We start from the raw sequence: 12,332 nt of genomic DNA, 5'->3' as shown, positions 1-12,332 counted from the left end.
ACCTTTGTCCATGGGCAGGCTCTTGTCTCATGCTTGGAGGGCAAGCCTTTGGAGCAGGGTTGTCTGTTTTCACTGGTATTTGTATGCCACATAGCGTGGAGAAGTCCTGTCCTGGCCTGGGTTTGCAGTCCCATCTACATGCAAATAATAATTATGCCATTACAGCTAATTGTCCCTTGGACAAGCTCCCACATACATACTGGAACTGACCTGCAGCACAGCTGCATGTGCCAGTGCACGTGCGTTTATGATACACAGTGTGCTCTCCTGGGAAGGGACAGGAGTGATGGCATGGGGCTGATCCACCACCACTGTGGGAGGGTGAGCACGAAGGCATCCATGGTACAAGACATCTCAGTCTAGCCAAGACTTGCTCTGACTTTGTGTCCCAGCAGTGTAACAGGAAAAGAAGGTTCAGTTTGAAGGTAGGACCATGCTGCTGGGTGAAAGGCAATGCAGATGTGGTCAGACTTTCTAAAACACATACTAACTTTTATTCTGTTTGCAGTCCTGTGTATTATTTTTCTGGGTTTTGCTGTCTGATGCAGAACTTGAAAATGAGATCTGATCTCCTTGGGAGTTTTCCTGTAATGTACTTCCCTCCCTGGACACTTCTAGCGAGAACAAGCTATGATCTACCTGGTACCTCAGCAGTGCAAGTTGGCTGAAACCCGCCCACATCTCTCATTCTGTGAACTATGCAAAGTGTTTTGCCAGCCTGGCTAGATCAGTTGGGAGCTTCCCATCCAAAGATTGTCACTGCAAATCCTGTGAGAGCTCGGCTGGCTCTTTGCAATGTGTTGAGGTTCCCTGAGCTCATCCCTTGAGCCTGTTGAGCAATCATGTTATTTTCTTCAATGAAATGTTCAGGAAGAAATGTGTTCATGAATAAAAGGCTGACATTTCAACATCTGCATCTGGAAGGAAACAGAGCCTGGGTAGTCATCAGTTGGTTGTGAAAGGCATACTCATATGTGCTCTCTGTGTTCAGAGGGGGCCCACTGGGCATGATTCAAGGCCTTCTGGAACAAAGAGGAGTTTCTTTATTGACTCAGCGGGCTTTGGATTAGACCCTAAATTGACAGGAGGAGCTGAAACTGAATTACCAGTCTCTGGAGAGTTTGGGAATGCTGCACAGGCATTAGTGCTGCCAAAATAAAAGTGCCACTGCTGAAGAAAGCTGGAAGGTTTGTGGAATAAGATCCTTAGGGAGAGTTGTCAACCTTACAGGTGTGGATAAGTGACTGCAGTGTAAGTTAAACTTCTTTTCCAAACTCTTCTTAAGATGCACAGTGTAGACTTTATGACAGCCAGACCCACAGGAGGAGTCACTAAAGAGAAGGATAAGCTCGCTATATTCCTTCACGGTTTAATTTCTGGTGCAACCAAATCAAAACACTTTGGAGGTGAGGGGAGGCATTTGTTAATTAACAATAAAGAATCTGTGTCTTGCCCATAATAATTGGATGAGAACACCGCAACTGGGAGTAAGGCATAAAACCTGTTTCATTTGGTCCCGTTTACTTTATCAGTACGTTTTCAGGGAAGGGATGAGCCTCATGCATCTCCTTCACATTATTTGATTTGCACTGCCCTCAGCCGGTGTATTTGAGCTATGCCACCGGAGTCCTGAGCGTGAGGCACACCGAAGCAGCCTGTGAAGGGAATTGAAGTCAAGCTATTGCAGTTGGGCTCCTGTGCCAGATCCTCCCAGCTGCGCTACCTCAGCCCATGGGTTGCGATGTGTTCAGAACAGATGGATTTCGCTGAACAGCCCTTGACACCGCAGCACATGAGAATCTCATCAGTTTTCAGGCGTGATTTGTTCACCCCATGCATGCTGTGTGGGCTTCCCGGGGTGGGTGAGGCATTCATGGAGGTCCTGCAGGGATCCTGCAGCAGAGAGTTTGAACTCACACCTCTCAAACCCCAGGGCTGTGTTCCAAGCATGGAAACATCTCTTCAGAGTAGTTCGTGATACTATACCCATCACTGCACACACCACAATCCTCTTTTCTCAGTGCTGATACCTACCCCATGATTTCCAAACACTGAGCATCCAGCAGCTGCAGATGAAGAGTTTTTGTTTGGTTGGGCAATAAGAACTTATCAATGCTGAAGACGGATGGACCCCTTGAGACAGTGTATTTGATTTGTGCTGTGTCAAAAAGCACGTTTTAAAGTCACCTCCTTTAAGCAGTTCTACTTGCACATCTTTCTTCAATTTATTTCTGGTAATTATAACTATTGCTTCAGCCAGTAATTATCTTCTCTTAAAACTTTCCAGGAGAAGCAGATATTGAGAGCGATGATGATGATGACTATGATGATGACTGTAAAAAGTCGTCGATGGATGAAGTAAGGGCGTAGATACGTTTTATGGTGATGGGTCGGTTGCAGTAGTTGTGGGTTGGCTTGTGCTACCAGGAGTGGGACTACCATCTAGTGGAGAAAGGGAGGCAGAGCAGAGAGAAACACACCACCAACTTTGCGAAGTTGGTTGTTAATCGTTTTGGATGCACATCTTTGTTTTGTTTATTTGTATTTTCATCTAGTCAAGAGTAAGAATTAATAGCACCACAGCTGAGCTGTTTTAGACAACTGCTTGTGGTGTATTTAGCATTGTTGTAAGGCGATCATGACATTAGAAACTTAGAGCTGTGTTTATTATTTATCCAACAGTACTGATAAATGTGCTCAGCACTATGCACGCATAAAGATAATTCAGTCCCTTCCTCAGGAGCGAGGTAAAAAGAATGTAAATAGCAGCAGTTTAATTAAAAATTTAAATTTTATAGCAATTTTTCTTCTTTACTATGTGAAGCTCCCTATGTGAGGCATTGACTTCACTAAGCCAGGATGAGTGAGGGATATCATGGTTGATAGAAAACTGGGCATTGGTTTTTGTGGCCTCTGATGACCACCATGAACTTGATCAAAACTGCAGCGTTTTCCCTTCTCTGTCCTAGGGCACTGCTGGAAGTGAGGCTATGGCTACCGAAGAGATGTCTAACCTGGTGAACTACATTCAGCCTGTGAAGTTTGAGTCATTTGAAGTATCAAAAAGTAAGTAAGCTAAGCATGAGCAGCATCTTACACTGGAAATTACCTAGGAAGTCTTGGGAAGAAAGTTCTGGAGGAATGCTACTTGGCTCCCTGTGAGTTAGATACAGGCACACGGACAGAAAATGGTATTCCGCCAAATGGTGTTCCCTGGTATTCAGCCAAATAAATCCATGTTCATTTTGAAACCTGTATTAGTCTAAATATCAACCTTCAGCAGTAAACACGCTGCCATTTCAAATACATTTGTAAAACTGTGCTCTCGTAGTGTTGTCCATGACCAAAGAATAACTTAAGCAGTTTGAGAAAGTGATCATAAATATTCCTGCAGATTAAGCAAGTGCTTTTTATTTTGCCTCTGCTTATAGAGGATTAATGGTAAGCAGAGTCTGCCCTTCCCCATGTGCAGATTTACTCTTTCCTGTCTCTCTGTACTGTATGGAAAAGGCCATAATTTCATCCCCTGCTGGCTTCTACCAAAGATGCCTTGCTAGGAATGCACTCAGTGGCATCCTCAGTAAACACTGCAGCATCTTTTCCTTTCTTGGTGCAGATCCCCCTGCTGTTTGTCTGCCCTTTTTCACTTTGTTTTGACAGGTTTCAATATGCTCTTGTAGCTTTTCAGTTAAAGAAGTGTATAGCATTTTAATATGGATTTGGCAGAGGACAGGTAATTGGTGCTCAGTCCCTATCTGTATGCAAGATTTTACATTCGCTCATGATGAGTAATAAAACATATAAGAAGCTATCTATATGTTCATTTGTATGTGGGTGTTTATTTAGACATACACACAAGCATTCACAAAGTCATGCGGAGAGCATCCCTATAGTAGTGTCCCTTTGGATGTTTATAATCTCCTCTAGCTCTAATGAGAGTTCCATGAACACAGTGGGAAGGAGATATTCCTTCTGGAAAGGAAGCCATGTGAATCCTAGCAGGACAAGTTGATGCAGCTGTTAGGAAATTCTTGTGTAGCTTTCTTCTGTGCCTGTGCCTTTCTGAGTTTTGTCTTTCGTAAAGAACTGCTGATGTCCATGGTTTTTATTCTGTCTTGCTATGACCTTTGATCACTGTTTCAGTGAACACATAATATTAAGGAATTCATGTTTTGGGGTTTTGTGTCAAAATCACTATGTGGTAAATATGGCTGGTTTCATGAAAGCAGTGGCCTTATGGGTAAATGTTGCTGGCTAGTTAAAGCAGCAGGCTCTATAACATGACTTGTGGGTTCTGGTTGTAGTAGATGAGCTGAATAAAGAAGCAGGTGAGATGAGGACTGGTTTTTCATTTGCTGCCTATCCAGTTGTTGCCCAGATTTCATTTTTGTTCACATGACTTCATTTCTCTAAGTGTAGAGCTCCATACTTGTCTTTTATACAGTTTCATTTCAGTATTGCAGCATTTTTATTGTCTAATTCAGAATTTGTTTTTCTTTGTGATCCTGGCCTCCATGATGATAATGGTACATCACTGCTTCTGTCATTCACGCATTATTAAGGTGCATTTTCTGGCCTTGCATCCAACTTGTTACCCAAAATATGGAATAGCACTGGATCTGTAACAGTCCCCTGGTTGCCTTCACCAGATATGTTCCATCTCTCTGACAGCAAGTAGCTGTAACTGCATTTTTTCAAGTATTTCAGACAGTTTTTCAATGAGATGTTCATCCATTCCATAGTGACTTCCTTCTGGTAAGATAGCGCAGTGTAATGTGTCGTGGGAGAGAAATGTCTCTCCTGCACAGTCTTTTCTTCAAAGGGCAGGTTTCTTAATCCTCTCCATGTACTACAAGGAAATAATTGTTCTTATTTTAATTAGGACTTTGATTAAGCCCTGGACATTTAGTAACTGAATCATTTAACAGCTCCCAGTTCTGTTTTCCTACAGATGCTCTACTTTAAGATAAGGCTGAGAGATACAATATATTATTTGTCGTAGTATATTACTACAACAAATTCAAGCATTGCCATTCTAAATATAATAAAACCACTCTGTATGTGTGTGGCTAGTGCTATTCCATTAGTAAGGGGAAAGGATGGAATAAGAACAATCTCAGTGCCCTTATAAAGAGCTGAGATGGAGGTGAGCTGGCTGGAACAGAGTCTGGAGAAAGAGAGGATATTGCATGTTGGAAAGGAAGAGGAGTGGTAGGAGAGCAGCCTCTAGGGAATGGCAGGAATCTTTTGCCATTAGGAGATAACAGCTATGAATAAAGGCAGTAGCGTAATGGTTGCTAATTAGAAATAGGGACCACAATAAAGTCAGAGTCCCACCTCTCCTAGAGGGAGAGAGTCACTTTTGGAACACCACAGTCATCCTCCGACTCTGCAACATACACTGAGAATAGTTCACAGGCTGCCAGCACGTTTTCCTCTCATATTGGCCCAAGCAATCTAGCTCCTCATTTCTTTGGATCCACTGTTTCCTTTTTGGCTTCCTATAAGGAAAGTGCCCACCTGTTTCTGTCCTGTTTCTCTCTGCAAGACAAGTGCTTTTGTTCAGCTTTACCCTTCTCCTGCAGCTTCGCAGTTTGACTTCAGGGAGCTGGCCAGGCTGTCCTCCCAGCCAGCCCTGGAATACTGCAGCACAATTACTTTTAAAACCTGATAAGGGCAAGCCTTTCTCTGCCTTATTGTTTGCTTTCAATAAAGTGGTGAGGCTAGAGAGTTCATGTTTCAATGCAGGCACTGTTTCCCTTATTTTTAGAGAGAGCAGTTCTGAGATATCTAATGGATATGACCTCCCAGCACTTTGGCTCCTCGAAGGCAATCGACACAGCTGATGAAATGGGAAGCTGTTATTTTACAGGAATCCTTACCTCCTGCACAAAAGTGTAAAGAAAAAAGTATTGAAGCTAGGAGGGTTTTGACTTAGGCTGTCTGCTACAGCATATCGCATGGGCACAGTGGAAGACTGTGCACACATCAGCAAAGGCGTGTAACAAATGATACATAAATTAATGTTTAGCTGAGTTATAAACTTAGGAGGAGATTTCACCACTGTCAGGCCAGAAAGTTTGACCAAATTAAAAAGGTCATAGAAGTTAGATATAATTTGTGGTTAGGTCTGACGACCTGCTGGGACACAGGAGTGTACCTTCAGGCTTCATTAGATAACAGTGATTCCATGACTGTTTGAGACAGATGTGACCTTAGTCTGACATACTGAACATAATGAGAACCGCTGTAGGCACAGCTAGAGCACTGCTTAGTTTAATCTGACACAGACATTAGTTATTATTGCTCCAAATTGGCTCAAAGCCCTTGCATCTGCCTGCAAAGCCAATCTAGAGATCCAGCAGGGCCCTCTCTCTTCCCCACAAAAGCTGCTACAATACCTCTGCATCGCAGGTGTGAGCTTTGGGCTGTACATCTCAAATATATCAGCGTGGTATTTTGCAAGCAAACGTGAGATATCTCTGCCTGTGCACTGATATTTGGTTGCATGCAGCTGGCACAGCAGCAATCTCAGGCAGTAGCAATGCCCTTAATTTGGGCAATGCTAATGTGAGTTCAGATGGAGCTCTGGAGTATGTGCAGAGTGAGCTTACTGCTGTCAGCAAACAGTCGTGTGTGTAAATTCTTTGAGATCAAGGTGAAATGAGCTGGTGAACAGTAGATGGGATAAGGGGGCTGAGACTAAAGCAGCTGTTTGCAGCTCATGGATCACATATGATTTCATGCTCTAATGTGTCACTCTTTATTTCCCCTCTGAACTTCCAGAACGCAACAAAAGCTTTGAAATGTCTTCCTTTGTGGAAACAAAAGGGCTCGAGCAACTGACGAAGTCTCCTGTGGAATTTGTGGAGTATCCTTGACTTTCTTAGCTGCTTTCTTAGCCTTTCTATATCCAACATCTGTTACAGGGCTTTATTGAAATTTGGAGACAGGAGCTGGGGAAATAGGGAACCCAAATGAAATCTGTAGATCTGACTGTCTTCCTAGAGGAATTAATTGGCCTGAGTTCTGCTGAGCTAATTTAAAAGCTGGCATGAGTCCTTGTGCTGCGGGCTAGGACTAGAGGGAATAGGCATAAACTACATATTGAAAATCTGATACTTTGTATTCCCATTGTTAAATTTATCATCCTATATGAGGTGGTATGACTTATGCTGACCAAATTGTCAAAGTGTGGCTGACTTGGTTTCTTGCAAAGTCATATGAGAAAGCTTGCTTTCCCATCGTGCCTCTAGTTCTAAGAGCACCGAGCTGTTTCATTGCCACACAATTCTTTCTTTACATGATTTGGAGTGGGAGGGAGCTTAAATAATTTTAAAGAAAGGCTAAAGACCATTCTGCGTAGACCTTTTCATGGTTCTCAATATCTCTCATCATGGCTGCAGTTAAGAATGAACAGCCAAGATAAAATAGTGCCTCAATGAAGATTAATGGAAAGCCACTTCCACAGATAGCGTGCAGCATGTTCTCATCTCTGAGATTTATAGACTCAACTGTAAGAAGTGCACACTCATCATTTCTGTCTGTATGTAGGGGCCAATTGTAATGCTCATTCCAGAAGAGCACTTCTCAACTGAGCAGCTCTCCCCAGTCCAGAGGAAGATGCACTGCTTATAGCTCATTGGCCTCTATAAATGCAAGCTTAGGAAAATCCCAAATTAATAACCATAATGGTAAATGGACTTTTATGAAGGTGATTTTTTTATGGATATGCCTGTGCTATTTCCTTGCTTATTCTGAGTACTCTATACAGGAACAAACAGCACCTTTATTTACTCCATATTTGTCATAATTCCTGCCAAATTGTGGACCTCTGGAATCATTATGGTTTCTGAAATCCAGTAAGGAACCCCCTGCCATTCTGTAAAGAACACCTGCATTTAAATATTGCAGTTGTATCTCTCTGCAAAGTGATTTTTGTCCCATGGTACTATATCTTAACTACTCACCATCTAGATACAACAAAATGCAGCTAAGCCGAATTTACCCAAAGGGAACACGTGTAGATTCTTCCAACTACATGCCACAAGTCTTCTGGAACGCTGGCTGCCAAATGGTTGCTCTTAACTTCCAAACTGTAGGTAAGTTATGCTGGTCTCTGCATTTTGTACACTTCTACTTCTCTGAGGCAGTTTCTGAAACGTAGGTAGGAAAGGCTTTATGCATCAAAAGATGTCTGGTGATTGAATGAATCTGCAGAGCTGCTAATTCACATCTTTACTACCATTTTTTTCTTATTAACTAGGAATAGTCATAACTACCATGTTGTAGCTAGTATAATATGCATACAGAATGCCCTCCACATTGTCATCATTTGTAAGTGGTTACCACTGAGCAGCATCTCAGATCTGGCAGGGATTTTTTTCATGTCTTCTGAAAATATCATTAATTCAAGACATAAACAACAAAGTCATTTGGTCTCCTAGATGCACAAGTCCCTTTTTAAATAGAATGTGGTGTTGTCCAAGGCTATGTCTGTTCTGAGACATAAAAATATTTCAATCTGCTGCATTCCAGGACATATCCTTACCATTTTCTGCCTCTGGGCACATGGTACTATGGTATCATTCCCTTTTTCCTTTCCAGTTTTGCCCATGTACAACTTTTGAAAGCAAAACCCCACACAGGCTGGGAGTCTGCACCAAACACCTTTTTGGTGCCAAGTATCAGCACCAAGTGTCTGATGTTAGAAGGGGCTAGAAACATAACTCCTCTGCTGGGCTGGGTACAACAGCACAATCAGTACAACACTGAGAGACTCAACACCTTAGTGTTAAAGCTTCTTTTAAAATTTGAAAGTGTTTTCTATTGAGTAGGCTCTGAAAGATATCTTAAAGATGCCTTTTTCTTGTCAAAAGACTCTAAGAGGGTGGCTGCTATCACATCTGAAGCCTTTAAAGCAATAGTATGACATAAATAGCTGTTTACAGTCAGTTTGAAATTACAATAATTATTATTGCTTTTTTAACATTAGAATCTATTCAGAACATAATTGTTATCAATGTTTTTAACACCTAGATTTGTCTATGCAAATAAACATGGGAATGTATGAGTACAATGGCAAAAGTGGCTACAGATTAAAGCCAGAATTCATGAGAAGACCAGACAAACACTTTGATCCATTTACTGAAAGTATAGTGGATGGAATAGTAGCTAACACCTTGTCTGTCAAGGTATGTATGCAGCTGGTGAAAATGCTCTCATTATAGTGTCAGAGCATACATATATTCCTGTTGTGCAGTGCCCTAGCACATGACTATACTAAGTCAAGAAAATAAAATGCATTTCATTTCATGGAGTGACATTTCATTTTTAAGCTCTGCCTCACATTACATATTGAAGGATAAATAAATGTATTTTTATTGTATGTCTTCTTTTCCATAGACATAATTGGGAAGTGAATGGATTTAAGAGTAGTTTGGCTGTGGTTTTAGTAACAAAGGGCTGAATTTAAAACCTGCTGTCAGGAAGTAGTAGGCTGGGCTGGAATAGAACACAACTCTGTTGAGTACAAATACATTTTCTGGTTCCCTATTAAGTTCTCCAGCAGAACTGTGGAACCATAAATGCCAGCTGCAATTCATTGCCAAGCTGCTTTTCTTTGCTCCTTTTTAACGACTTTAGTGAAGTTCAAGGACTGCCAGGAATCTGCAAATTGAGAACTATTTGAATGTTTAGAAGGATAGATTGCATTGGCTAAGGCAGGATCATTAATTTATACTTGGTATAGCTCTAGTATTAAAGACATAAACTTTCTGAAATCCTGTTACTCCTTTAATGGACTTGTCCATTAGAACAGCACCTGTATTACAGAATCCACCTGCAAAATATCCTCCTGTTTTCACTGAGAGCAAACAAGTATTTCCTCTCAGGCTGTCTGCAGCCTGAGCAGAGCAGCACTGGGCAGAGCAGTGCTGGGAGGGACGTGAATAAGGTAATACTCTGATTTTACCAGTGCTTGGGAAAAAAAAGATGCCTGTGTGGGAATGACCTTTCATGGTGACCTGTAATCATGGAAGCTTTCAGTTCCTGCTGTGGGTTTAGAGGCACTTTCTTCTGCAATTTTAGTAAATGGAGGTGGAAGTCATTCAAGAGCTATTAGGAGATGCACAGCATTTTTAACAGGAAGGAGCATCCAGGCGTCACAAGGCAGCTCTCAGAAGCCACCTCCTTGGTGAAGCCTGCTGGTTAGAATGTCAGTGCCCACACAAGGTACAGCTGAGAACAGATTAAGGGTTGCTTTAGGCAAGCCTCAATTTGTGAAGGTACAGTGACGCTGCTACATACTGCCGCACCTCTTCAATTTTCTGAAGTAATTGCAGACCTTTCTTTAACTTTTAAAGCTGAAAGTTGTGTTTCCTGTTAAAATAAGAACTAGAAAAGGCTAGCTATTTTCTAGTTGTTTCATTCTCACAGTGAAACTCCTCAGCCTCTCTGAAGAGCCTTTATTAGAATACCAACTTTTTAGCTTGTTTTCTCCCTTGCTGTCAAAAGCATGTGTAGTTCCTCTGCTGCTTATACCTCTTTTCTTCCATCATTTTTTGAACCTGTTATTGAAGCTGGAATAGAAATCAAGAGCTCTCAAAGTTACCGTGTTGTGGAAATAGGCAGCTGGATTGAGGATGAGATCCAAATGAGTATTCTTGCTGAGGAAAGGGCAGCAGCATGATCTCAACCACATTATTGCTCATAGGGGAATACAGGACCACAGGGTCACAGGAAACCAGGCCTCATAACTTGTTTTTCTGTGGCTACAATATTAAACAGTAGGGGGTTTTGTTTATTGTGGTTTTGGCTTTGTGTTGGTTTTATCTTAAATGCATACTATCTGATCATTAATGAGAATTATCCATCTGTATTTCAGCTACTCGTTTCCTAATCCTCCAAGTGGTCTCTATTGATCCTCCTTTGTTTTGGTTTTAGATCATTTCAGGTCAGTTTCTTTCTGATAAAAAAGTGGGTACCTATGTAGAAGTGGACATGTTTGGCCTACCTGTGGATACAAGAAGGAAAGCTTTGAAGACCAAGACCTCTCAAGGCAATGCAGTTAATCCTGTCTGGGAAGAGGAAACCATAGTGTTTAAGAAGGTCAGTGTAACACTTGCTTCCCAAACGTACATCGTGCTTCATTTATCACTGTCCAGTAGCGTAATGCTCTGGTTTACTGAAACTTTGCCTTTGCTAGAAAGAAGAAAAAGAGATTTTGGATAGTTATTTCTTGAACTGTTTATTGTTAACCACTTAGGGTGTAATTTTGCTAATCTAGTCGTGCCAGTTCCTAATGACATAAATGAGTTTAAAGTCATCTTGATTGTTTCACTGACACAGCTGGAAGCAGCAAGATGTCAATAGACTCATCTGCATGGCACGGTGCAGTGCCAACTATGAGCAAGCAAGCACAGCTCCCAGCAGCAGTTTAGCTGAATTTCCATGGTGTTTTGCCTTGCCTGAACAGCCCCTCTGGTATCCTGCTAGCAGGAGGATGTGAATAACAACCTGGCTGTCCAAGCTAGCACATTCAAAGCAATCTGTTATCTCTCCTTAGCACTCCTTTGTGCTGTAGAAATACAACCCAGGTGATGAAACAGAATAAATCCCATCCACTTGAAATGAGACATAGGCTCCTGAGTTACTCGTGCAATTTGAACCATATTACTCAGACTCAATCTAAACTTTGAGGGAGCAGAAAATGCTGAGCGTGTTTGAGGATTGTGCAGTGTGAATGTCTTACTGTGCTTCTCAATGCATTTGCAGCCAGGTTTTTAACAGGATCTCTGGGTTTTGCTTATGGGGCATTGTGGTTAAGTGGATCTTGAGTTCCAGGTGTTTATAAACCAGTATATTTCATATTTCCTTCAGCAAAGGTAGTTCACAGAGATGTTTACACAATTGGTACTTGCAGCCCTGCTTTCTAGGGAGCGCAGCCCTTTTCCCTGAATATTTGGCCTTCTGAATGACTTTCCTTTGGCAGCCTGCCCAAGCTTAAGTTTGGAAACATCACTAGCATTTTTCTTCTGTAATGAACTTCTAATTAGTGTACTTCATTTCTCTATTTAGTTAACGATCATGCCTGACTGCCTCTGTGCTCAGAGAAGCATAGAGTGCTATTTTTAGTAACATTGAAAATAAACAGAGAAGCTCTTAGGTTTGGATTGATGCTTTTTTGTTTCTTTTTCCTTTTTCCTTTCATTGTCTAGATAAATTTTGGCATATGTTCTGAAATAATGCGTATCTATGCCCAGGTTAAAAATATCTGTATTTTTATGTATATTTGCAGTAAGTATGAAAATTAGATTAATTATGCTACACAT

The 12,332-nt window shown here is 41.5% G+C and overlaps 1 protein-coding gene across 2 annotated transcripts in view; it reads left to right on the top strand.

Annotated features, from left to right (window-relative positions):
• The window catches only part of PLCB1 (phospholipase C beta 1), a 397,627-nt gene that overhangs the window by 302,295 nt on the left and 83,000 nt on the right, over positions 1–12,332 (top strand). For both annotated transcript variants that reach the window (XM_030490899.1, XM_030490901.1), the window contains exons 15-20: positions 2,288–2,358; positions 2,970–3,066; positions 6,787–6,871; positions 7,978–8,102; positions 9,040–9,194; positions 10,945–11,109. In XM_030490899.1, coding sequence (XP_030346759.1) covers positions 2,288–2,358; positions 2,970–3,066; positions 6,787–6,871; positions 7,978–8,102; positions 9,040–9,194; positions 10,945–11,109 — 698 coding nt within the window. The remainder of the gene's footprint in view (positions 1–2,287; positions 2,359–2,969; positions 3,067–6,786; positions 6,872–7,977; positions 8,103–9,039; positions 9,195–10,944; positions 11,110–12,332) is intronic.

Source organism: Strigops habroptila, chromosome 6 (assembly GCF_004027225.2).
Source record: "Strigops habroptila isolate Jane chromosome 6, bStrHab1.2.pri, whole genome shotgun sequence".
In the NCBI taxonomy this organism is placed as follows: Eukaryota; Metazoa; Chordata; class Aves; order Psittaciformes; family Psittacidae; genus Strigops; species Strigops habroptila.
This window is presented reverse-complemented; position numbering and strand designations above follow the sequence as displayed.